This window comes from Aythya marila (assembly GCF_965140915.1).
Source record: "Aythya marila genome assembly, chromosome: 5".
Taxonomy (NCBI): Eukaryota; Metazoa; Chordata; class Aves; order Anseriformes; family Anatidae; genus Aythya; species Aythya marila.
The window spans coordinates 12,943,240-12,969,023 of record NC_139046.1 but is presented as its reverse complement, the minus strand read 5'-3'; the positions used below and the strand labels follow the sequence as shown (position 1 = coordinate 12,969,023).

The 25,784-nt window shown below is 38.6% G+C and overlaps 1 protein-coding gene across 1 annotated transcript in view; it reads right to left on the bottom strand.

The window, feature by feature from the left end:
• Positions 1-16,258: 16,258 nt before the first annotated feature.
• The window catches only part of SETD3 (SET domain containing 3, actin N3(tau)-histidine methyltransferase), a 58,005-nt gene continuing 48,479 nt past the window's right edge, over positions 16,259-25,784 (bottom strand). Inside the window, exons 10-14 of the mRNA XM_082760456.1 lie at positions 25,369-25,443; positions 21,915-22,081; positions 21,211-21,296; positions 19,385-19,545; positions 16,259-18,768 (exon numbers count right to left, since the gene is read on the bottom strand). Of these exons, the coding sequence (XP_082616582.1) occupies positions 18,325-18,768; positions 19,385-19,545; positions 21,211-21,296; positions 21,915-22,081; positions 25,369-25,443 (933 nt within the window). The 3' untranslated portion in view covers positions 16,259-18,324. The remainder of the gene's footprint in view (positions 18,769-19,384; positions 19,546-21,210; positions 21,297-21,914; positions 22,082-25,368; positions 25,444-25,784) is intronic.

The window sequence follows — 25,784 nt, the reverse complement described above, 5'->3', positions numbered from 1 at the left end:
TAGCTTCAGGGAACCAGACTTACCAGCACAGAGGTTTCTGCCCATCCTCAGTACAGTAAGCATTCCACCCATCCTGGGAATTAGAGTAGCTTTTCCAAGGTAATTAAATGCTAAGACTTTTATGACTCAGACACAAGGTAGTTACAATGGACTCAAGTCAAAATAAAAAAGAGTTATTTTAAACTTGGAGAAAAAAATAAAAAGGACTGGATTCATTTGGTTTAAGCTTTGGAGGAAAGTAGGGAGCAATTTTCATCTCAGAGTGCTAGTAGTGATTTTGCTTGATCCTAAACAAATGAGGTTCAATCTTCCTCCAAGATATTTTTTTAACACCATATAAAACTGTCATTGAGATTTTTACTGCAAGTTTCTGAGTACAAATAGATCCTCGTGGTAAACAGAAGACTATTAACTCATTTTGTTCATGCATGGTTTGGGATATTAATGGGGTATATTCACCAGAAAGAGTTGTGATCTTTTATTTCGAAATCTCTTCCAGACTTCTACACTTCTCAATAGCTAACATGGCATTAGAATTTGAAAGAGAGGAAAGTAATGTTCAGACAAAATAAAGACAGGCTATTAGGCTATGGGCTCCTTGGAATTTGTTTCTAGTGTGATGGGGCACCAATCTGCCCGTGGCCTCCAGCATCATTAGATCACAAATAATTAGCATTATATTTTCTATTTCTTGGCCGTTTGAAAAATATATATTCAGTGGCTCAAGAAGCTGTTACAAGTTCACATCCATTTGTGCACACCAAAATATGGATTACATGGCTGTAAAAACAGGAAATACTTCGCATTTTGAAATATGTGTGGGATGTGTGATGGACACAGACTACAGCATCTGTGACAGCAGGTACAAAATTTGTGGCTGGAAGAAAATGCTGAAGGAATTGAAAGAAAATTTGCCTGAACAATAGGATGGAGAAGAGTGGCAGGACTCCACCTCCACTTCATACTGCCATGGTTTGACAGCAACACACTGAGAAGAAATCCCACTCTTGCTTGCTTGACTTTAGGTCTGTCATGGCCATGGATTTCTCTGCAGGTGAGCTCAAATACAGTAAATCAGGCAGTTACAGAGGGGTCATCCACTGGAGTTAATGAGAAACTAAATGTGGAGGTGCTGAGCTTGACACAGCTTCCATGGTGGTGGACAGGGCCTAATCCCACTTTTTGTGATACTTGACAATCCATTAGAAAGTGTTGGAAATGGATAGTCATGGTGGATAATAATCTACGCCAAGCTATTTTCAGTAAACACATACAATGAATCATTTGTTTAAAATTCATCTAAATGTTCTGTAACATTGACAGAAAACAGAATTTCAAGATTTTCCTCATTCAGCAGAGATTTCCTATTCTCCTTTGCCCGTTTCCCACTCCTCCAGGGACTGCTTATGCAGTGCAATTTCAGTCCTTCCCTCCAGACACTGTTTTGGATGAGCAGCTCCTGCCACCCTTTCACAGGTTCCCAGTGGATGCAATGACTTCTAACCCAGCCATCCTCTGTCTCCAAAGACCTGCCACCCATCAGTCCTTCATCTGAGCAACCTGCACACATGTTGACTTTTGCAGGTCAGTTTGGAGGTGTAATTGGTCTTTGGGAGTCTGACTGTTCAGCTCCATTGCGAGGGCTCACACAGCTGCTGGTAAGGATGCACATAGCTCTGATATAGCTCGGTAACTTCTCTGCCCTGAGACAGCTTGACCGAGCAAAGAGGCTCATTTTCAGACCACTTCCAAGAGATACCTCCATCAGGAGCCACCTAGAAGAGACAGTCCATGTTCTCCCTTAGTGACTAACTGTACAAACTAAATGCTGAGTATGAACACACTTAAGAAGAGCCATTAACCCCCACGCTGCAAAGCCTGTGAAAAAGTGAAAGGTCCTCTGTGAAAAGTGAAGGTACCTAGAGAGACAAGTTTTGATTCAAGCTGCTATCAAGAAAACTGAATTTGGAGCTGAACTTCGCAAACTTCTCAACTGGTTCTGTACTGTTGTTTTTCTAAAATTATGACTAAATGTGAAAAGTGTGGAGTTTAGCAATCTCCGTTCCAAAAAAATGTACTGGAGAACATATCCCTATTTTTATCTACGTAAGTAAAAATACTCCACAAGACATTAAACTTGACTATAGAGCTTCTTGTCAGAACATGGCATGCAACACACAGACTTGGAAAGATTCATAATAATAATAATCATCATCATTAGCATCACCATCATTAAAAAAAAAAAAAAAAAAAAAAAAAGCTAACACTGGACTTATAGAAATAAGAAAATCCATCTGAAAAAAGAATTAAAGAAGATATAACAATACAGGAATGATAAATGAAGATAATCAAGGAGCTCTCAATCACTTACCAAACCGTTTGCTAAAATGAGATCATGAAAACTCAGAACTTTTTAATTTAACTGAATCCAAAGCCAGATGTCTAGAAATCAGAATGCAGGCTCCACCTGTGGACAGGGGAAGCTGTATTGATGGTAATGATTCAAATGGTGAGCAAGGAGCTCAGTGGGAGAGAAGAACTCTCTCTCTAAGAGACATAAGACAGAGACATAAGACATAATACGACTATTGAAAAACTTTTGAGGAATCAGGCAAAATGATAATTAAGAACATTAGTGAGGCTATAAACAGCCTTGGTGTTACAATCACCAGTACATATTCCAATGGAGAAATCTTTGAAGAGTGCTGAAATATTAGAGGAACACCCCAAAATGACTCTCAAGCTGGAGGAAACAGCTTACAATAGGAGGCATTCTCTGCCTGATCAAAAGAAGAAGCCTGGGAGCTAAACTTGATTATTTCATAGAAGTATACTCACAGAGGCAAATTTCCAGGTACTGTAGGGAGCTTTTGCATCCAGCAAAACAAAGCACTGCAAAATTAACCATTAGGACTTACATTAATAGGCAAATAATTTTTTATGAATGTGAGAGTGATCAAAAGTTGAGAAAAGTTGCCAAGAATAGCACTGGAATCACCATCTCTTCGTGTCTTTGTATCAACACTGGCTGCCTTTGTGTTAGCCACATGCACCAGGTAACCCGATGCAATTTAGTGGACTGTAATAAAAAGGAGGTAAGAGCCAGTGATCTAATTATCCCTTCCAGCCTAAGGATATAAATCCAGAGTTGGAGTGTTTTTTCCTTGTGCATTCTAGAAAGGATAAAAAAGCCTTGTGCTTCAGGGCTTTCATCAATCTCTTTAAAGGATCAAGAAAAGGATCTTCATGATGGCTGGTTTCCCAAATCTGCAGGTTCCTGAGCTACTTGTCCTATATTTCCATTAGGCATCAGTAGTGCAGATACCAACTCCCTGTGCTTCGTCTCTCTTTTTTTTTTTATGGTCTTTTTGGCTCTCTGGACTACGGTGTGGAGCCAAAATGGCCTTCCCAAGCATGTTTCTAGCTGATGGCAACTCACTGAGCTGTGTCTGAAAGACTTCTAATTCCTACAAAATTATCCAGGATCCACAGAGCTCAGCTTATTTCTATAGGTGTTCCTCTGCAATCCAGGGTTAGATAATGAACAGCTCGATTACAGCACTTGTGAGAGATGATTTACAATTTTTCATTAAAAATGTCACTGGAAGTCCAGTCTTCCCATGCTACACTATTTGAAGCCACTGCCAACAGCATACACGACTGATATTAATTAAAGTAGAAGATGACAGCACTTGGAAAATGAACACTTTTCTCTGCTCAGATAAATGACCTTTAACGAGTGCTTGTTCTTCAGTTGGACTAGGTCATTACTATAGATTACTGAGCATTTTCAATAAAACTGGAATCTCTGACTCATCTTCAGCTTTAAATTTGAGCACTGAAAAGTGATGGAGACTCTCCTCTGAGTGGTACACGGTGTTGTCTAACACTGTCACTGGCCTACCCCACCTCAACAGACAGCTAATAACACCTGAGTATCATTTTGCTCTGAGCAGCAGGAGAAAAGAGGTAGTGAGCTTCATTTTCTCTCTCCATTTGCTGTGCAGAATCAGACTTGGGAAGAGCGACAACCATCCCTGACACAGTCCCTTTTGTCATCAACACACCGTTTATGGGAAAAGGAAAATTACAGGTAATACAGACAGAATTAACTTTAAATAGTGGCCCTGCTGCACCTAATCCCTGGGTCGTACCTTTTCTTCACCATGGCTTTACTCCTGCACTGAAACTGCAGTTGCTTGGGATCTGAGCAACAACTCCTAGAGCCTTAATGTCATTGCTCATATTAGTTTCTTCTAGGGTACCCAACTCCTTACAACCCTGGAGTTTCAGAGTGCTCTGCTGGAACAAATCCATTCAGAGGCTCTCGTGTGTCAGTCGCATACTCGACCTCATGGAACTGGGAACAAAGCTGCAGCCACAGCACACGCCATGCAGAAGAAAGGGCAATCACCATTCCAGTACTTCTGGACAAGATGGGGTGAGGGAAACAAAACTCTCCCACGTAATGTCTTTATTTAGAGAGGAGGGTTTCCCACCACACTCCTCAGCTAGGGGGCTCAGACAATCCTGCAATGTGCTCCTTTCTGTGCAAGACATTAAGTGGAGGTTCTGGGCATACAGCATGCTGAGAAATTATGCCACAGTTTAAGACAGTCAGAATACAGGGCCTGCTTAGGAAGCAATTTGAAATTATTGAGAGCAGCACTTCACATTTCCACAGCAGAAGCCTTTATAGGCTGGAAGTCTCAAACCTTGATCACTTCCAATTGAGCCACTTATAAAAAATGTGCACTGCTGGAATATTTTAAATGACTGTGTGCAATGTGTACTGACTGAACATTAGGGGCTTCAATTAAATAACAGTTCAGAACATAATGAACTGAAAAATTTCACACTCTCTAAAGTGAGATAAGCATGAAGTGAAGGAGAGAGAATTAAGAAATAGTGCACTGAACGTGGCACCAGCCACCGGCTTATGAGATGCAGCCAGAAACTCAACAGAGCTGCTTGTGAACTAGGGTTCTTTTTTTTTTTTTTTTTCTTTTTTCCCAGTACATCAAAGGGCACAGGAAATGGTCAGGTCCTTTATTTAGAAAAAAGGGTGATGCTACTTGTGTTGAAATCAGGGATGCACCGACCCTGTGAGCTTGGCTTGGTCATGCCTGAAGTTAGGCTCTTCAGAAGAAGAGGCAGCTGTTCTCTGCTGTGGGCTGAACTGATCATCTGGAGCTTGAGTCTAAGACTCTGACCTGAGATTCAGTTCTTAGATTTACTAATAATCTTCTCTTATGACCCATCTGAACCAGACAGAAATGGTACAATGCCTAAAACTCCACTTAGGGGTCTGGAGAATGGTGCAGCAAAGACTGCTCATTCTGCAGCTGGTAGCAGCAAGAATTTAGCTGAGCTTCATGGTCTATGCAGTGCCACTCATTTGCTATTAGCAATGTTCATAGCAGAGCAGATGCTTTCTGGAGTTTTAAAAAGACAGACCTTGCCCAGAGGAACTCACCTGTCTTCTTTCCTTTAAATGTATGCCTAAACTGGGCTTCAAACAGGAGTTTCATCCAAACTCCTAAAGGCATCTGACCTTACTTCTCAGGTGCCTTCCATTTCTGATTGGCCTCAAACACCACATGCTCCTCTCTCTCCATTTGTTTATCTTTGCTGCCTATTCTGGATATTCTCTCTGTGCATCCATGAAAGTAGAAAGAGGGACAGCAAAGGTAGAGATATTGCACTATAACATGGGATGCCTGCTCCAGAATATTCCATCATGCTTTGTAAAGGAAAAAACTGGCACTCAGAGTGCCCACATATTGAACTCCCGTAACCACTGACTTCAAACAATAGCTGTTCTCTCCCAGTCCCATGGCTGGTTTGTTAGCCTGGGAAGTAAATCCATTTACAGACTTCCCATGATCTCTAAAGCATACGTATTTGGTTTGAAATGGAACAAAATGAGATCTCATTCCCATAAGTACCGTATTTATCCCTTTACCAGAAAGGGCATGGATGTCTTTAGAGATCTTGAAAATGCAAAAGATGTTACACAAACCAAACCAACCAAACAAACAACAACAACAACAACAAAACACAACACAACAAAACTACACAACAAGCCTAAACAAACAGTAAAATTGACACACTTCAGATTCTTAGACTTATTAGGCTGAACATTTCTGTATTTGAAGTTAGGTTTTCCACTGACTCATTACTATTCAACCAACCCTCGTGTCACTTGCTCTATGTACTCATTCTCCTTATTAGTAACTGGCAAGGTCCTATAGCCAAATGTCAACTGACCAAAACAGTCGGACTTTCTAGGAGTCTGTGAAGGCTGAAGGTGATGGACAGCTGTAATAAACTCTTCTGGGGCTGGTATAACATTGAAGTGCTCTGTTTTGATTTGTAACTAGACCAAAAAGTTCAGAAAGGTGAAATGTGTGTGGACCTTACTTCATGGTTATTTCAAGCGGAGGATGATTACTCAGTTTGCCAGAAAGTGTTCGTGGGTATATGAAAAATCAGATGGGAGTCATGAGCCTGCTTTTATTGCAGTTTACCTGATATAAACTCAACATATGAAAAAAATGAAGCAGACTACAAAAGTCATTTGTAAGTATATGCAGTAAGTTTAATGATTTAGGAGTTCTATAAAAATTGTAAGTGTGCTCTGATCTTCAAAAAAAAAGGTTGTCAAATAAAATAAAATAGGAGGGAAACTTATGCACACTTCCTCAAGCTCCATATTGCCAAACTGATGAGTCTGTTATCAAAGACTCAGTCTGACTGGTCTCATGAGGAATGTAGGAAATCCAGCTCAGACCACTGAACTTCCATTCTGTCATGCATAGAAAAAGTATCAAAAGCAATGCAAAAACCTACATGTATCTCCTTAGACAACTGTGTAATTACCTGCCCATGGGATAAGTTTGTGCCTTCCCCCCTCAATTTGAATCTGCTTATAGTCTTTGGGATGAAGGCTAATTACCTTCTTAATTTTGTTTATTTATTTCCTTTAGCAGAAATCTGAAGCACTAAGATAAATATTTTTCAGTGTTTCGATTTTGCAGATTCTTTCTGAGTGGGTTTCTTGTTTCGTTTGCTATAGCATACAGTGTCAGGGATCAGCTATGTCAGTTCAAGGTTTTCTTCCTTTCAGGTTAAATCAGACAGCCCCTTCCTTGTCCTTCCGTTTAGAGAAAAGCAAGTGGGACTGGAGCTGGATCAAAAACTTTTCCATCCAGATTCAAATTTGTTCTTCAAATTGCAACAAAAGTATTTCTTGACCATTTGAATCAAAGAGAAAAAAATAATAAAAATTAAGATCAGAGAATCATAGAATGGCTTAAGTTGGAAGGGTCCTTAAAGGTCACCCAGTTCCAACCCCCTGCCATTGGCAGGGACACCTCTCACCAGACCAGGTTGCTCAAAGCCCCATCAAGCCTGGCCTTGAACATTTCCAGGAATGGGGCACCCACAGCTTCTCTGGGCAACCTCACCAGAATCACAGAATCACAGAATTTTCTAGGTTGGAAGAGACCTCAAGATCATCGAGTCCAACCTCTGACCTAACGCTAACAGCCCCCACTAAACCATTTCCCTAAGCTCTACATCTAAACGTCTTTTGAAGACTTCCAGGGATGGTGACTCCACCACTTCCCTGGGCAGCCTGTTCCAGTGCCTCACAACCCTTTCAGTGAAGAAGTTCTTCCTTACATCAACCTAAAACTCCCCTGGCTCAACTTAAGCCCATTCCCCCTCGTCCTGTCACCAGGCACGTGGGAGAACAGGCCAACCCCCACCTCGCTACAGCCTCCCTCGAGGTACCCATAGAGAGCGATAAGGTCGCCCCTGAGCCTCCCCTTCTCCAGGCTGAACAAGCCCAGCTCCCTCAGCCGCTCCTTGTAGGACTTGTTCTCCAGGCCCCTCACCAGCTTCGTTGCCCTTCTCTGTACCCGCTCAAGCACCTCCATGTCCTTCTTGTAGCGAGGGGCCCAAAACTGAACACAGTACTCGAGGTGCGGCCTCACCAGAGCTGAGTACAGGGGGACGATCACCTCCCTAGCCCTGCTGGTCACACTGTTCCTGATACAAGCCAGGATGCCGTTGGCCTTCTTGGCCACCTGAGCACTCTGCTGGCTCATATTCAGCTGACTATCCACCATCACTCCCAGGTCCTTCTCTGCCTGGCAGCTCTCCAACCATTTCTCTCCCAGCCTGTAGCTCTGCTTGGGGTTATTGCGCCCCAGGTGCAGGACCCGGCACTTGGCCTTGTTGAACTTCATGCAGTTGACCTCAGCCCATCGGTGCAGCCTATCCAGATCCTCCTGCAGAGCCTTCCTACCCTCAAGCAGATCGACACACGCACCTAACTTGGTGTCATCTGCGAACTTACTGAGGGTGCACTCGATGCCCTCATCCAGATCATCGATGAAGATATTAAAGAGGACCGGCCCCAGCACCGAGCCCTGGGGGACGCCACTAGTGACTGGCCTCCAACTGGACTTGGCTCCATTCACCACGACTCTTTGGGCCCGACTATCCAGCCAGTTTCTAACCACCTTCTGAGTAAACAATTTCTTTCTAATATCTAATCTAAATCTACCCTCTTTTAGTTTAAAGCCATAATTCCTTGTCCTGTCAGTGCACTCCCTGACCCAGTCCCTCCCCAGCTTTCCTGTAGCCCCCTTTCAGTACTGGCAGGCCACTGTAAGGTCTTCCCAGAGCTTTCTCTTCTCCAGGATGAACAACCCCAACTCTCTCAGCCTGTCTTCGTAGAAGAGGTGCTCCAGCCCCTTGATCATCTTCATGGTCTTCCTCTGGAACCATTCTAATATGCCCATGAAAGATATGGATCACAGGGAATTTGGTTCAACATTTCACAAAAATGAGTTGAAATTTGTTAAGATCTTGTTAACTCTTAATGGGTTTGAAACCCAAATCAGAGGGGCTTTTTTGCATGTTTGTTTTATTTACTTATTTTTTTTAATTTAAGTGAATAGCTTTTTCAAAGAATGAGGCTTGGTTTTCTTGTGGTCTCTTTGTTGGCAATGAACTGAAAGAGGGGCTGTCTCCACATGGGTTTTCTATGGGCTAGTCACACGTGAGCTTTTAAGGCAGGTCTGTTACTAAAGCAGGGCTCAACTTGGCTGGTGATTTTCATGAAGTTCCATCATAAAATGCAATGAAATTTTATTTCATTGCCCAAATTTTATTCACTGCCCAAATTTTATTTCATTAACAAGTCAGCCTTGAAACACCACAATAGTGGTGCTATGGCAGATACAATGTTTTTAGAAGTTTTCTACGTGAGAAAGACGTGCTAAAACTCACTCTTTCCCACAGATAAGTGCAGTTTAGACCAATACCTTCCCAAGAGAACATTTTTGTGAATAAATCAACCAGCTGTGCCTTCCCCTGCAGCACCTTCCATTACTCCATAGGTAAGTATCACACCAAAATAGTGTTCAGGGGCTCACTCGCACAGAAACTCCATCTTGACTTTGTTGGCTATATTTGACTCTCTGTATCTGCTTGGAAACAGGATGACCAGACTGAATCCGTGTGTTTTCTTCAGTGTTTCACATGCTAATGCTTTATTTGTATTTGTTGTCACTGACCCCAGAGAAGTCTTGATCAGAACAGTTAAATTACACCAACGAATGCCAGCCTGCCTTTAGGGGAGGTTAAGCACTGCTGTTACAGCCTTACTTTCTCCCCCTGATCCATGACAAAGGAGAAAATCAATACTTAATGATCTCCTATTCCTAAAGATGTATGGCTTATTGTAGCAAACATTTGTTGTAAACAAGTAGCAGGCTTTTTTTTTTCCTTTTTTCTAGAAACACTCTTGTAGTTTGTTCACAAAACTATTTCACGTGATCCTGAAAACCTTTAACAAAGGCATCTCTCGTGACCAGAACCACAGATTCAGGCTCTGGCACCCTATTGTAGCCCCTTATTCATGTCAGAAAACATAATAACGCTCCTTCATCTCAGAAAAGTACTGCAAAAATTCAGCTTTGCAAGAGCTGCAAGGCATTTGGAAACCATTGGGAGAAAACGTGCCATGAAAGTGAATGTCTTCACTGCGTGATGCAAATATATGTTAAGCAATAAAACTCTGGTTCCTAAATAGGCTTGTCTTCTTTTGATATTCAAGGAAATGAAAAAAGACATACATACTTCTCATTTAATCCTGCCAAGATACAAAACCAAACTATTTTTATATAGTCGCCCAATATGGACAATGAAAATAGCTGTCTTAATAAAGAGAAAGAAGACGAAAACACTAGCAAATTTCTTGTGATGCAAAATGATGAAGCCCTCCTCAGGACTGCACATCATTTTGGGGCTGAAGTTCTACCTGTTGGATCTCATTTCTTTGAGGAAAAGCGCTGCTGTTTCTTGAAACTCAGCTTAAGATGACTGAAATGTTCTGTCAGAGAATATTACTACTCCCAAAAGTAAAATCTGAAGAAAAGATTAATATACTTTGCTGAGAGTAAGCTTGATAACTATCACTGTGCCGTGTATTTGCTTCTTGTGGAAGATGATATTTGATCATTTGAAATGATTACTTAGCTTTAGCTGAAAATCCTTTGAATCAAGTGGCTATAAATCACCTGTCCCACAAGTATTGCTACTAACCAGTGAGCATTTAGACAGCATTAGCACAGGCTAATAACTCCTCTCAATGGGAGACGGGCACTGAGTACCTCAAACGCATGCACATGTGCACACGCGTGTGGCCAGACCTCTGGGGACAAAGTAAGAGATTTTAAAGCAACAGCTAGACCTCTCACATGAAAAACAAGGCATGTTAGTGTCAAACTGTGTTACAGAATTTTAAGCTCAAACGCCAAACTATTTTTTTTCCTTGGGGAGGGGGGGAAGAGATTTCTTTCAATCTGAAGTGATGATATTCAAGTGATGATATTAGAAAAGGAATGTTGTGTAATTACATTGGTACACATGTTAATAGTGCCAGCTACTTCATCCCTCTGCACTTTGTTTTGTACAAAACAAGACTGAGAATTTATGACAACGATATCTCCATTCCTATGGTTTGGGTAACAATACGTGTACTACTTCATGAAAATATTATGCAGTAAACATTATTTTCAATACACAGATTCTTGTTCTTTGAAAGATTTGCAGATCACACCTGTGTTAAAATGTTTAACATCAACTTACAAAACCTCTGTGGTAGTACTTCAGAAGCATTAGTTGATACCTAAAAACAGGTGAAAATGTGCATGAAAAATAGATTTTCAAAAATCACTCATGACTGACATAATACTGAAGGTGCACTGATTTTATTAACATAGAAAATGACTACCTTGATTTTTCTATGGATGATGCAATTTAAAATTAATATGCTTTTTGATGGGTACTTTCCAGTGGTTTCAGAAATTATAAAATATGTCAGTACTAATTTTTAAGTGATAGCTTGCTTAAAAGTGCCCTTTAAGAAATGATGCCACCACACAGAAGCAAGGGTTTATATTTATCTAATCTTGTGGCTCACTGAAATCCAGGTATTAATAAAATGCAGTATAACTACGCTTTGGTCATTGGAAACCACCACCGCTTTTCTCTTTTCACCTCGCTGGTTTATGCCTTTCAGATGTGGCTAGATGCTGCTTTAAAGCTGTAGGAAACATCTTATGTATACATGAAAAAAATTACAGGGACAAATTATGGATTTGCATAATTGGAAGCTAAAGCAGAGTAAGTTAACAGGGATGTCAGTGGAAATCATTTTAAACAACTTGCTGTGATCTATACTTTCCTATTTCATTTTCCTGTAGCCTGTTTTATGCTATTCCTTCTACTTCAAATACAAAGCAGCTTGGGCCCTTTTGTTACTAACCGCTCGATACTATCTTGACAGCAGAACTACATCTTCGTTCTCATTTAATAACTATTTATCATTCTGTATCTGCCCATTTTCAAGAAGAAATAAAGTTAAGTGTTCCAGAAATTGGAAAAAATTGAAACTTGACCTTTATTAAGTGGGTTAATTGTCACAATCTCAGCATGTATGAAATTAATGACCAAAAAGTGGAACTTCAGAGTTTCAAAAGACTAGGTTAATGTCCAAAAAAGTCTAAACTCTGACCTTCTTGACATATGCCAAAAGAAACAGCCACCCTAATAAATTACTACCTGTGTGCAATTATAATAAACCATTCCTAGCATCCAATCACTTGAATTAATTGCTGCAAGGCAGTGGGGCTCTCTCACAGATATTCAAGTTAATCTAAAAATTCCTTCGCAGTTCACATGAGGCTGTTTGTGCATGCTTGCTTCAGCATGGAAAGTCAGTTTTAAAGCACATTATTCATACCTTTGGACCACAAATCTGTATATAACACCACTTATTAGTGCTAAAATTAGGCCTTGGCTGCTAACAGCACTGAATGTGGTGAACCAACGAGGAATAAAGCAAAGGGAATAAATATGCCTCATGCAGGACACCTACATAGTTCCCAAATTTGTCTTACATAGGAGAAACACAGTCACTTTTTGTCAATATGACAATAAACTGCAGAATGTTTAAGTCAAATAGCACTCACAAAGGGAAAAAAATATATATATAAAACATTTTATTAAAAATTACTCTGTTTGCTTGGAGCCAAGTAAAACAACAGCACAACACAAAACCCGCTGACTTGTACATGGGTGGATGGGTGAGGGGGGACAGAATTATTTCTCCTATGAAGTCCAAATGCACCTACAGAATGGATAGGTGGTCTCAGCCCAGCCCCAAGTGGCAAAAAAAGCACAGAGGGTATGTGGACAGTAACATCCACAAGTGCAACAAGGTACTGTACTCCTCTCAGTCGTGGCAGAGGAGCAGCAGATGGATGGGGCAGGGAACCTTGCCCTGCTTGCTCTGTTTGGAGGACAAACAAATTTGAAGGACAAAAATGTTTGACTCATGGTCAGGGCTGTCAACCTGGCCCATTTTTCAAGAACAATATATGCTTAATACTAAATATGCATTTAAGTTCAGTTATCCAGTTCTGCCAGTGTCCCACTCTGTGCATAAGTAATGGCGATTCAGTTGGGAAATCAACATTACTCACTCTTGCAAGTTTTTATTCCCTATCCTCATGCAGATTTTAAACACCTTTCTGAAGAAGGAAAGCAAAGTCTCAAAGGGCTACAGAGCCGTTCCACTCATTCAAACTGCTCAAAGGCACAAGTTGGGGTGGTCAGCATTACTTATTTTAATCTGAACTGGATTCAGCTGCAAAATAATTGTGTTTGGCAAAAAGTGGGAAGTTAACGTATCTTGTGTGGGACAAACGCAAAAATCTTTAAATATTAGAAATTTTAAAAAAAAAGACATGGGGAGATCTCATAGCACAAGGAATACAAGGTTCACGTGGAACAGTGAGGACTGAAGTTCAAAAGCCTCTTCTGTACTTGATCATCTTTGTATAATAAAGCAGCACTATATGTAGAAATATTACCTGGACAAAGGTTTCCAGGTCCAGACACGTTAATATTTTGGGTGAGCATCTCAAATACACTGTGATCTATTGCAATATCGCTGTCTGTGGCTTCGCCCCATGCCTCCACGCCTTTGCTCTCCCCCGGGTGCTGAGCAGCTCTGGTGGAGCACGTTGTGCAGTGACCGCAGCCCTGCAGCAGGGCAGGCAGGCACTTGCAGCTGTTCTTTACTGCCAGCTTGAATTACAACAGTTGAATTCATATGTTTTCACCTGTTCCCAGGGAAAGGGAAATCTTTGTCAAATTGTGAAACGGAGGGCTTGCCTAAAAACCCACAGTATTTGTAGGATTAATAGGAGATGCTGTCTTCTTGAACATTTACCAAAATAATTCCAAAACTTATCATTCTTCCAGACAGCAACCACCGCTTCTGCTACAAACTAGCTAGCATTGGGTTGTCCAGCCTTTGTTTTCCTAATTAAGAAAGGACAACTCCTCATTCTCCTCCCTTATCTAGCTTAACTTGATAATGAGAAATAGCCCTGGCTGCAGCTGGGAAGGCTTTCTGGCACAAGAGATGAGGGCAGAAGTCAAACCCCCTCTGGTTTCCATCTGTTCTGGTGCTGAGTGCGTGGTACTCTCCGGACAGTGCAGACACCAACTGCCAACCTGATTGTTTCATAAGCTGTCAGGTCCAGTTCATGCTGCTACCTAATGCATCTAAAAACTAAATTAATCTGTAAGTGAAGCTTGATTTCTATGTACAGTGAAATTGAAGATCACTGATAATGACCAAAACCAGTGTAAAAGGGCAAAAATGGTTAGAAGTACATGAGTACCATACGCAACCCAATGTACGCCACTACACAAAACAGCTTATTGGAGCATATTTCAAAGCCTGTTACAGATAATCCAAAAGTGTGGATAGTAGAGTGCATCATGTTCAGCAAAAGGCTATGGAGTAAAAAGGAAAACAGGTGTTTTTGTTTCTGCTTGTTATCATAGGAGAGACAATATGGCATTTGGCAAAATACCAGTTTTGTGTTTTTCACTAAATGAATCATCATAAATAGATCTTACTTTTGTTACTAAAGCTCCAGTTTATGTCATTTACACTACCTTTATAGCAGCCATTCATTCAGATTTGAGATACCTTGAATTCTTCAGTGAATCAAAGCAGAGTCAAAACCCAAAAGAATCCAGGACCATTTATGTGTTGTTTTTTTTTCCCTCTTCCTCTCTTTCATAAGTACAATTGAGATTTTTATTTTATTTGAAATGAAGAAACCTCCACATGATTTCCAAGCTCGCTGCATGTGTTAGTAAGTAGACATAGACACCAGAGAAATGCTAAGGAAGCTTTTATGTGAGTCACCAACTTACGTGCTGTATTTGGTGCAGCAAGCAAGATGCTTGGGGAAGAATGTTAGAAACTATTAAGACAGACGGTGACTACGCGAGAGTCATGTGACCATATCTGACTTCAACATGGACTACAAGTCTTCTAGAAAAAAGGATCAGATGTTGCTGCATCAGATGTGTTTGGTAGAGCAATGTTTTGCCTAAACACTCCTGTTTGGCACAGAGTACGAGGAACAGCAAAGACTCACTTTCAGTCCACAAAGCAGAAAAGAGCAGTGGATTTGGGGAGCATCCTTGGCATGTCAGACAAACACTTTAAATTACAATGTCTCAATCTCTTCACATCTTTCTATGACAAAAGGGTGACAGTGCTGGCAGCAGCAGATACTAGTTTCTAAATACGCAAACTAGAGAAAAAGTGTGTGTAACCTAAACCTTCCGTCATACCTTTGAAATACACAGGTGTCATGATTTTGATTGCCATTCCTCTCTAAAAGAGAATCAGCTTCAAGTATGTAGTTGAGCTGCACAGATCTGCTATGCATACATCATTTTAACACTGTCCAAAGGAAGGAACGCTTCTTTTAGCCCAGGTACTTAAACAAAACTAATTTTAACCAAGATCCTAAATCAACCTACCTCCACAGCCAAGAGGCTTTCAGCTCGTGTACTCATGACAGCACTTGGTCTGTGGTTACATTTATATACTTCACAAGCAGTTACTCAGTGGAGGCTGTTGCTCTATTTCATGCATTTTGTGACTTCAGCAGCAGGGCTCTAAGGATACAGTCCTACAGGGTACAGCCTGAGAAGCTGTAGGTTGTTAGGGAAACAGTTCATCAGTAGGTAGGCTCATGTAAAATTCAAAAGGCTTTTTTTTTTCCTGTTTTGTTTTTGGAGAACAGTCCGAGAAATCCAAGTGATGTGATGTCTTTCTTGCATGAGCACTTCATATAGATAGCTAAACAGAAGCAAGATTTGGCATTTAGCCTGGGATTAGTGTGAACAGCCTCTTAACCAAACATTATGAAGAAAGTTAACTTTAAAATGCTTTGAAAGGTCTGTTTTCATGACAGATGGTAATAAGGGCTCATCAGTGCCAATTTTTTTCATTTCCACCTCAGTTTTCAAAAAGCTTAAGTTTTAGGTTAGTGCTTCTGAGAAATCATTACATGCATAGAGGAAAAATGCAAATTACAAAATTAGATTACTCACTATTTTTATTGTGTGCAACATTTTGCTAAATAACACTAACATACGAAGAGTAAGAATTCGGCTCTGTGCTTAATAGACCAGTTTCTCTCTTTCTGCTTAGTAGAATCTTTTTTTTTTTTTTGGTCAGATATTTCTCCTTTAACCTTCATCTGTGCACCTGCACAGATATTTCTCTCCCCACACCCAGAAACATACAGCAGTCAGCAGCAGGTAGAGATTGTTTGTATAATACACTCACTAGGGAAGACATCGTAGAACTATATTTTATTCAAGAAAACCCACACATTCTGTCCTGTGGTGACCACAGGCTTTGCTAAGCCATAGATATCAGCAAATAAAGGAACAAAATACAGTGTATCAGATTCAATCAAAGCATGTAAATTCTGGATTACAGTTATTTTCAGGGAAGGCTAAATTCAGGATTTCATCATAGTATCTACTACAATGTTGTGCAATGTAGCTGGCAGAAATAGAATATTGGTCCTAATAAAAACTGAAAAGTAACGACTTCTGTATGACATTTAAACTGTCAAGACAACAATTCATAACATTCTACCAAAGGCAGCATATAGTTACAAAAATACTGGTCCAGCATCTTGTTAGTGGTGAAGCAATATCCAAGGTGCAATGGCAACATGCCATTCTGTGAAATATTTTTTAAAAAACTATTTTTTCTATTTTCCCCAGACTGATCCTAGCTGAACACCAAAACTGCTATGACAACCTGAAAGTCACTACTTATGTGCATTGCACCAAAAACATATGCAAAAACACATATTCCAAGTTGCAGTATAAAAGAAGCAAAATCTAATAAAATTATGAATATGCCAGAAGACGTTCTACTGCAACTGATCTTGGATGAACAGGTTGCAACATTTGCTGAACTTTCAACAGTTGTCCAAGCTTGTCCGTTCTTTCCATTATCTTGAGTTTAAGGACACAAAAGGTAAAAGACCATGTCCTTAATATTGAGAAAGAAATAAATCACTTTATATACCTCTCCATTCACTCACAAAATAAAAATACTCCACCCTCCACTCCTCCCAGTACCCAGGTAATTTCGAAGTCAAGCCTTGGAATTATCCTGGTTCTGATATTGCACTGTGGTAGGATTGTACTGTTTTCGTCTAGAAGTTAAAACATAGTATGAGGGTGACCAAAATTGCTGGAGACAGTAGACCTGATTAACTTGTGGAGGTATCGAGTAATGTGCATCAGAGACACAATCTAAATGGCAAAGCACACTGCAGACTTGGCTTTGGTTTGGACTTGGGCCAAAAATACATTAGCCTACCTGCCATTTCCTTCAAGAAAACAGTGTCAATTAGTATCTTAAGCAAAAGATTGAGTAAGATTGGGTAACCACGTCACATTCAATGTTATGTCCAACACAGAAATGAAGGAATAGCAGACAGGAATATTAATCATATTTTCCTTTTAATAATGGTTTAGTCAAAAGTGGAGCTTTGAAAATCCCTAGCTAACTGTGAAAACCTGAAGAAGCTGGGAAGCAACCTCACTTTGAACAGTACAGTTTAAAGCTGTGGCTTGGCCTATCTGCTTTCAAACTCTCCAGTAGCACTTGCCAACCTTGTAAATAAAAGGTACCGCCTGGAAATAAAAAAAGTCAGCCTTTAAAAGTTGGTGAATGTTGTATTGAAGCAGCCTAGCTCTGACTGAAGAAGAAAGATGAGATATTCTTATACAGTAAACAAAAGAGACAAAGAAAACTGAAATCTTCAGAGATCACAAAGCGTATACAATTTGGATTCTTGTCAACATTTATAACTACCAATCATAAGGTTGCCACCTTACCTTTTTCTGGACTGGCATACCTGATTTTAAACAGGCTTTCCTCCAGTCTCCCAAGTTTCTGATCCTCTTATCCAGTTTTCTGCTGTACTGCTCTCCCACCTTCATGCTCAATACCGAGTCAGTCCTGCCTTCTGCTTTTCTTGGCAGGAGGCAGAGCAAGCTTTTAATTTCGGTAGTCAGAGTGACAGAACAACAAAAGCACAGCAGATAGAAGAGCTTAATTCTTCCCCAGGAAGAAAATACATTTGGTTCAATAAAGGGCTGCAAAATCTTCCAAAGGCACCTCTTTCCCCAGTTTTTGCCTGAAAGCAAGATGGCAATCTTAATTGAAAAGGGATGCTAAATCTTTTAAATAACTTAAAAATTCATTTTTATATAAAGCAGCAAAAACATTTTTCTCTGCAGAAAGAGAAATGTTAACAAAGAAACACACCAACATAAATGCACTGTTCATAAACTTCAGCTAATTTAATTTCACAAGAAAGTCATATTTTAGGACTATTCTTTAACCTCATCAGTACTTTCTGAAGAAGATTCTTTGGCATCTTCAGTCTCTCTGTGGCTTTCCTCTTTATTTAGATTTTCACTTTCTGATTTGGTCCCATTAAATAGAGAGTTTTCACCATTTACAAACCCATTCTCTGTGACTTCCGCATCCATAGCTTCATCAATCTTTAAGTCCCCTTGATCTTCCACATCATCTAGGTTTCTCAAGACAATGGGGAGTCTAGAGTCTGCCACAGTGTTCTCCAACAAGGCAATGTTGCTCTCTTCATATTTAGGAAGCGGAGCTCCATCTGCCATTTGTTTGGTATAGTACTCTCGGCTAGCAGCTGCACTCTTTACTGCTTTCTCCAAGATCTCTTTTTCACCTAAGCGCAGTTTGATAGCCATTATCGCATGTGAAGTAAGGTCATGGGTCTCCAAGAAGGACTTATCATCCTGGTAGAAAAGAAAAGGCAAGTTTTTATTACTAACAACCAACAAAACAACAAATCCCTTAGTTTTCCTCTCTATGCTTTAACAGTAAGTGACAGTAGCTTCTTCAAGCTGATCCAAACAGACATACACAAATGAGGGGGCCTGCATGGAGTCCCAGTGAACTTTATCACAAATCCATACAGAAGCCAAACGTTTCTCCACATAGGTCAGCCTGCATAACAAGTCAGGAGACTTCACAAACATACAAAACATAGGTTCACTTAAAATATGCTTATAGTAGTAGCATGCTTCTTTGCAGTTTGGAGAATACTACTAACAGACAAGTTGAAACTGATTCCACATTTTACTTGCAGAGAAAAAGCAAGTAGCCTTTATTTGGAGAATCAAAGAAAAATTACATTAACAAAATTACATTAACAAAATTTTCTTTTTTGCAATCTTATTTGATTTTCCTTAGATAATGCAAATATGTTTCTACACTTTAAAAAGTGCAAAATGAATTATGTACTACTGTTCAGATGAAAGTTTGTAAAGAGGAGATGGGGACAAAGTATCTTTTCTTACAATCATAATAAAACATTTCAGACATTTAAATTATATATAATAATAATTTTACCTCCACAGTTGTTTTATAGGTTTTCAAAAGAAGGGATGCTCTGGCTTCTAGGAATGTCCAAAGTTTAACTTCATTGTCCCAGCTAATGGGAAACTCAGAGTTTCCCAGAGTGAAGATTTTATCAATGGCATGCTCACCTATCAAATGTTCCTTCAGCTCTTCTGCAATAAGCATAAAACCAATCTGTTAAAAACAATCTTATCATTCACTTTGACGGTTGACAAATTGCAGAAAGATTTATTTTCAATAGTATAGCTTTGAGCAGCTAAGGAAAACAAATTTCCTCAAACAAGAACTATCAAATATGCTGATTAATTCTAGGACTCTCCTCACACAGGCAATTAGAAGTCTTGAGGTAAGCAGAAAAAGGACCCTCTCCTCCACTCTGAAATAAGATCTGTGTTTTAGCTTCTTATACAGAATGTCACTCTGTGACACTGAGATGGGATGTTTTGTATAATAACCAATAAATAAAACAAACAGGAGTAACAAATAAGAGTTCAGTGAACATTTTGTTAATAAAAGTAACAGTGCAGAGAAAGTACACAAACAGTAATGAAGTTATTTTTTCCTAACATTTTGGTAATCTGTTTCAGTAGCAGAAGCTACCTATAGCTGGTCAAAAGGCATCCATCAAAAAACGTCATATGGAGTAGAAAATGCTTAATCAGCTCCGTGAATTACACAAATTTTATTAATTTTTTTAATTATCCAATTTCACTCCTGCAAAACAGCTATCGCAAACCTCAAGTAAAATGCATCACAAACAGCAGAATTTTGAATGAAGCCTGCCGTATAGATTGCTATGTATTTAAATTTCCACTTGCTTACAGGAGGACTAACAAGTCAGTAAATTTCTGCTAACGGTATAACTGCACGGAGTTTCCCAATAATCTTATTACTTTTATTATACAGCATTTAAAACATATGAATAAGCACAATCATATCTGAGAAATGCAGTTAAGATGTCCACCAGCTATATTTTCTCCTCCATGAGGAAATTCACCTTCATCACCACCTTAACCCTTTCATCAAGATCTTAAAGTTTCTTTACTTGAATTTCTTAGTATGATCTAAAAGATGGACACCAGGATGCAGTGAAATCACGACACTCAAGAAGGTAAGTCTGTTTGTCTTTTAAATAAAAGATAGTGAAGAGACCACACACAGAAAACTTAACTCCTTCAATATTCCTGCTGGTGTTAAAATCCATATCATCTGCACAGCATCCCTACCTGCAAGAGAATTCCCTCACTGCCATGAAATTATTCCCATAAATGTCACTAATGTAAGAAAAACATTATAAAGACTACTTGTAAATACATAAATTGAATTCAGATTATAAATTTCCAAAATATTTTAAATACTCAGCTTTGAAATCTCTTCTGTATTTCTCGTACAATACAGAATATTCCAATTCCATACCTGAATTATCCTGGTAGTAAAGGCTAATCTGCTATGATCTTAAGTGTGTAATAACACCCTAGATCTCATATGACCTTCTTTCATGAATCATTTCTAAAACAAAAGTCACTCGTTCACAACAGCCTAGGAGATTAAATAAGAATTGGATCACCTGTTCAGGAGTTCTAAAAAGGACTATGTTACTAAAATACTCCTTTATATCACATGGCCAAAGATTGGGTTTCTCACTAGCTTATAGACCTGTTTGCAATCTAAATTCCAACATATTTCTCATCTGAATTTCTAGCTTAATGTTTTATATTAATGTTTACTACTTTCCTGCATAATAATAAAAAAAAAAAAAAACAAAAAAAAACAAAGCCACGAAACATGAATTGGATTATCTTTATCAAATATCTTACCTTCACTCATACAAAACACCCTAAGGAAAGCCAGAAGCTGGGCAGAGATTGGAGGCTCAGTGGAGTGCAAGGCAAAAACACTAGAACTAACAGAAGAAACAAGCAAACAAGAAGAGTAAATGCAAGTTCTATTGTCATACCTTTGAACTTATTTCAAAAGACCTTAAAGAATACAACAAATGAAGTGTTACAAAAGCAACTAGTTTAAACTGAATAAACGTTTTTCTAACCTGTATCTGGAAAGAACAATTATCTCTACAATTTTACACTTACAATGATTTTTATACGGCTTTCATAATAAATTCATGAAAATGCAATGTTTCACGTCTGCTGCTCCTAACAGTACCCTCTGGACTGAAAAGACTAAAGGAAAATGCTGTGGTTCACATACTGAGCATCGTAGTATGTCTGCAAGGGATAGGAAAGAAAGAAAAACCACAGATTGCTTCAAATTAATCCTTGCTCTGTTTTTGTTCAAATAGTTATTAAAGCAAAGACTTTTTCCCCTTATATATGGTCCAAATTTGATGATAATATAGCTCAGAACTTCTGTAAATATTATTACAATAACTTTAATTCATTATACAAACAGGATAAATATTAGACCTAAGAAAACTAACACAGAACAGCTTTATATATGCTCTACTGGACACTATATACATTATAAATATTTTTTAAAAAACATTGCATTGTGTTTTACTTACGTTGGGATACCAGCACGAGCTAAGACCTCTGCCTTCATAGCATACAGCCTGTCACTTTTACTCACGCCAAGCTTTATTTTCACTCTGTCATGTGAATTATTATCAAAGAAAAAACCACTGTGGATCACAAATTCAGCGTTTGACCGAGTGCCATAAAAAATGTAAATCTAGAAGGATGAAAAGAGAAGTGAAGGAACAGGAAAAAAAAAGCTTAAGATCAGCTCACAAATCTGACATAATTTGAAAGTTATTTCCTGAAAGAGTTACTTTTCAGAGTACAAGGTATACTTGATTATATAAAGAAATGTGCTTTGTTTTCTGTTATTGGTTCAAATGCTGTACAGAGTGGCAATAAACTTTAGAGGCAGATGCAAACATAGCCATGTAACAGAGAGAAAGGAGAGAAAAGATTCTCATGCCATACATAAAACAGAAATGCTTTTTTTTTTTCTCCATCACAGTCTCATAAAATACCTGTATTTGGAAGTAAGCTTTCAATGATGTTACACCTCTAAAGGCCAAAAGCATTTTGAGACAAGGAAGACCCATTAAAAGAACTGGTGTTTCTGGGGACATTTTTTCCTCCCCATATGCTCACACAACAGAGTAATGAATGGAACAACTTTGATTTGGTTTTAATGTTATCAATAGATATGGATATTTCAAACTATACCATACAGAGACCTGATCTGTGTTCAGCCAATATTTATTTTTTTGCTTTAATTCATATACAAAGATAAGTTTCCAAATGTAACCTATAAAAAGTGTTTAACCAAAAGCGAATAAAAAGCAGGTAGCTCTGAATAGCAGAAGCAGAATCTCATTTCTTACAGGTGCTTTTGTATCTGATTAACTTTGGTGCTTAAAAAGGGCAAAATTCAATTAAGTTTTCCTTTTGTTACCTGTGGTGAAGATATCCCCAACTGGGATACATTTCCTACGCCTAGTAACCAGTTTTCTTGAAACACCTATAGATAGTTAATAATCTTTGATTGCAACCACAATGATAATTTTTTTTAAATAAATTCTACAGCTATTGGTGTAGACAAAGTGCACATCCACAGCCTTACAGGCTCACATAGTTTTTCACTCAGAGCTAGGCTGTTCCATTATGCACATGGAACAAGTGGTCTGAGTAGTAAGTTTTCTTCTGCATCGAGGGGATGTTTTTGCCCATGGTTTGATAACGGAAATGTCAAACAGAAAGGAAAGTTCAACATTTAAAGAACTCCCTACTTAACACTTTAGGATTCAGCAATTGGATACCTGAAATTGGATACCTGAAAAGTTTCCACTCCTGGCTAGCTGACAGAGGAAAAGGATGATGTTCTCTTCAGGGTTCAACAACACTAGTGATGCCATTTGCTTTCTTAGTTTTCAATTTTAGATTAGAAGTCTTTGCCCTAAGCACTAAATGCTTAAACGTTGTATTTAATTATAGTAAACATTATACAGTAACGCTCAGATAATGAATGAGTGACCTGCCTACGTATGTTAAGGTAGGGGCTAAGTCAGGTTAGCAAGGCCCTTCCACAAAATGCATAGGAAAACCAGGGGAGATGAAATGCCAGTGCAAATCTCCATTAGATTACAGGAAATGTTGCATGATCAGAAGAAACACTAGCTCAATTAGTTCAGGAGTCCAGTTTAAAACTACTGTGTTCTATCTCACATTAAACTGTCGTATGTATATCAGGCAGTATTCTCTTACAAAGGAAAGCAAATTAGGCCATATGAGAATGAATTAGGCTCATTAGGCTGAATTCAAGGCCAGCATTTGATAGATTCTGTGGACTTCTGTCTTCTTTTTAGCAGTAAAAGCAGAGATAGTTCACTTTTCCTACTGAAATTGTAAGTAATATCTTCATAGTATATTAAAAGACTAAACCATTATATAATTAGCACACTTTAACAATGTTAATAACAGTTAAAGTTGGCACAGAATTTTAAAAAAAAAAAGATAAATAGCAAAGTAAAATCACTAAACCAAAAATGAAAATAGAGGAAGCCTCTATAATTGAAATGAAGAGTGCAGCCAGAACAGCTATACAACACATCTATTGCCAGCTGTGGAAAATTATAAATTGGATCACTACTAAAAAAAACGTGGACCCCTTTTAACTCAACATACTGGTATCGGAAAAAAAAAAAAAAAACAGAAAATATTTGACTACCATAACAAATTCTAAGAGCCACACAAAAAATAGACAATCACTGTGAACCACAGCATAGCAATGAGGATAAATATACCTCTGGAAAGCAATACTTAAAAAAAAAAAATTCAGATAGATCTTTCTTCAAAAAGATGGTAGCAATACATAAGAAAAATGAAAACCAGAAGATTATGAAGCATAAGACTGGCAAAATAATACATTAAAGGTAGTACCTCAGAGACTCCACAGGAAAACATTTTAGGATGTTTCAGAGAAAAAGAGTCTTTTTTTCGACCATGTTGACTGCCATTGCAGAAGCAGTAGGAAAAACAGAGTGCAGCAACACTGACAGTTTATGCTGGCTGCTGACACAGCACAGAAAAACTATCAGAGATTTCCTACAGTCCTGGAAGCACTACCTTCAGCACATCTCATGACAGATTTAGCTTTAACATTCAGTACTTGTTTCTTAGCAGTTCTAAACAGAATACTGGAATCCGGATTGTTCCAAGTATCTTGTGAGACCCTCTCTTGGTCCTTTTTCTTTCTTTTTTTTTTTTTTTTTTTTTTTTTTTTTAAAGGATAAAAGTGTGTGTTCATGCATAGATGCAAGGGAGGGGCTATATTTTTTTTTTCCCTTTCTCATTTTCACTAAGCATGGTAATGGCAACATAAGTAAAATGACTGACAAGTATACTGCATCTAACCTCTTCTTAAATAAAGGCTAACAAGAAATGTAAAACAACTAAATTTTCAGACAGACTCTACAATCTGTTAATGCAGAGAAAGTGATGTCTAAAAGTATATTTATCTTTGGTCCTTTGGATATGAGCCTTTTATTAATCTTAGCTAGAACACCAAACTCAATGTCTGTGTATATGCATTTAGCAGTGAATAAATATTTCAAGTAGTTCTCTAAAATATAAGGATTCAATAACCTCTTAAAATCAGAGTCTGCTCGGTGACAGAAAATATTTTATTTTGAAAACCATGCACTTATTTAGTTTGGCAGTATTTTCACATGGAATTAGCCAATCATAATAAGATTCAAATGTAGCAGGACTTAATCCACACCAGTCTTCTATTACAGTTTTGCAGGAAGTTACTAAGTGTCCTTTTTTGTGCAATTCCTAGTAGCAGATTAGCAAAACTGTTACAGCGAATCAAAGTTTTTTGAGATTAGCTATCTACCATGTAAGTATTGGTACACGCTACCTTTATCAAAGTATCCCTCACTTTCCAACACATTTCAGCACAGAACTTCATTAAGGAACTATTATGCAGATAACTGTTCACACTACCTGTTCTCCAGCCTTGAAATCTTGAAGCGCGACACATTCACATCGGTCATCTTCTAAATTGTAGCCTGTAGTGATCTATCCAAGCAAAGAGCAACAAAAGCACCTTTAGCATTTTTAAAACATCTCCCCTGGCACTGATAAAACATTGTCCTATTGGAAATATATATTGACAATAGCAAATGCATACATTTCTTTCTCTACCCAATATAATACAGCTGGTAATAAATGCTTTATGATTCCTGAGCAAACCCTTTTTTAAATTCTCTGCATTAAAGACGTTTAAGGGAAGAAATAACTTACCCAAAGCAAATGGAAGGCTCTGATGAAAGTACCTTCCATAGACAGTCCCATGTTGAAACCAGAAGCTTGTTATAAAGTTCTTGAGCTTTCAGGCACTCCCGTAAGGGCCCACAGGA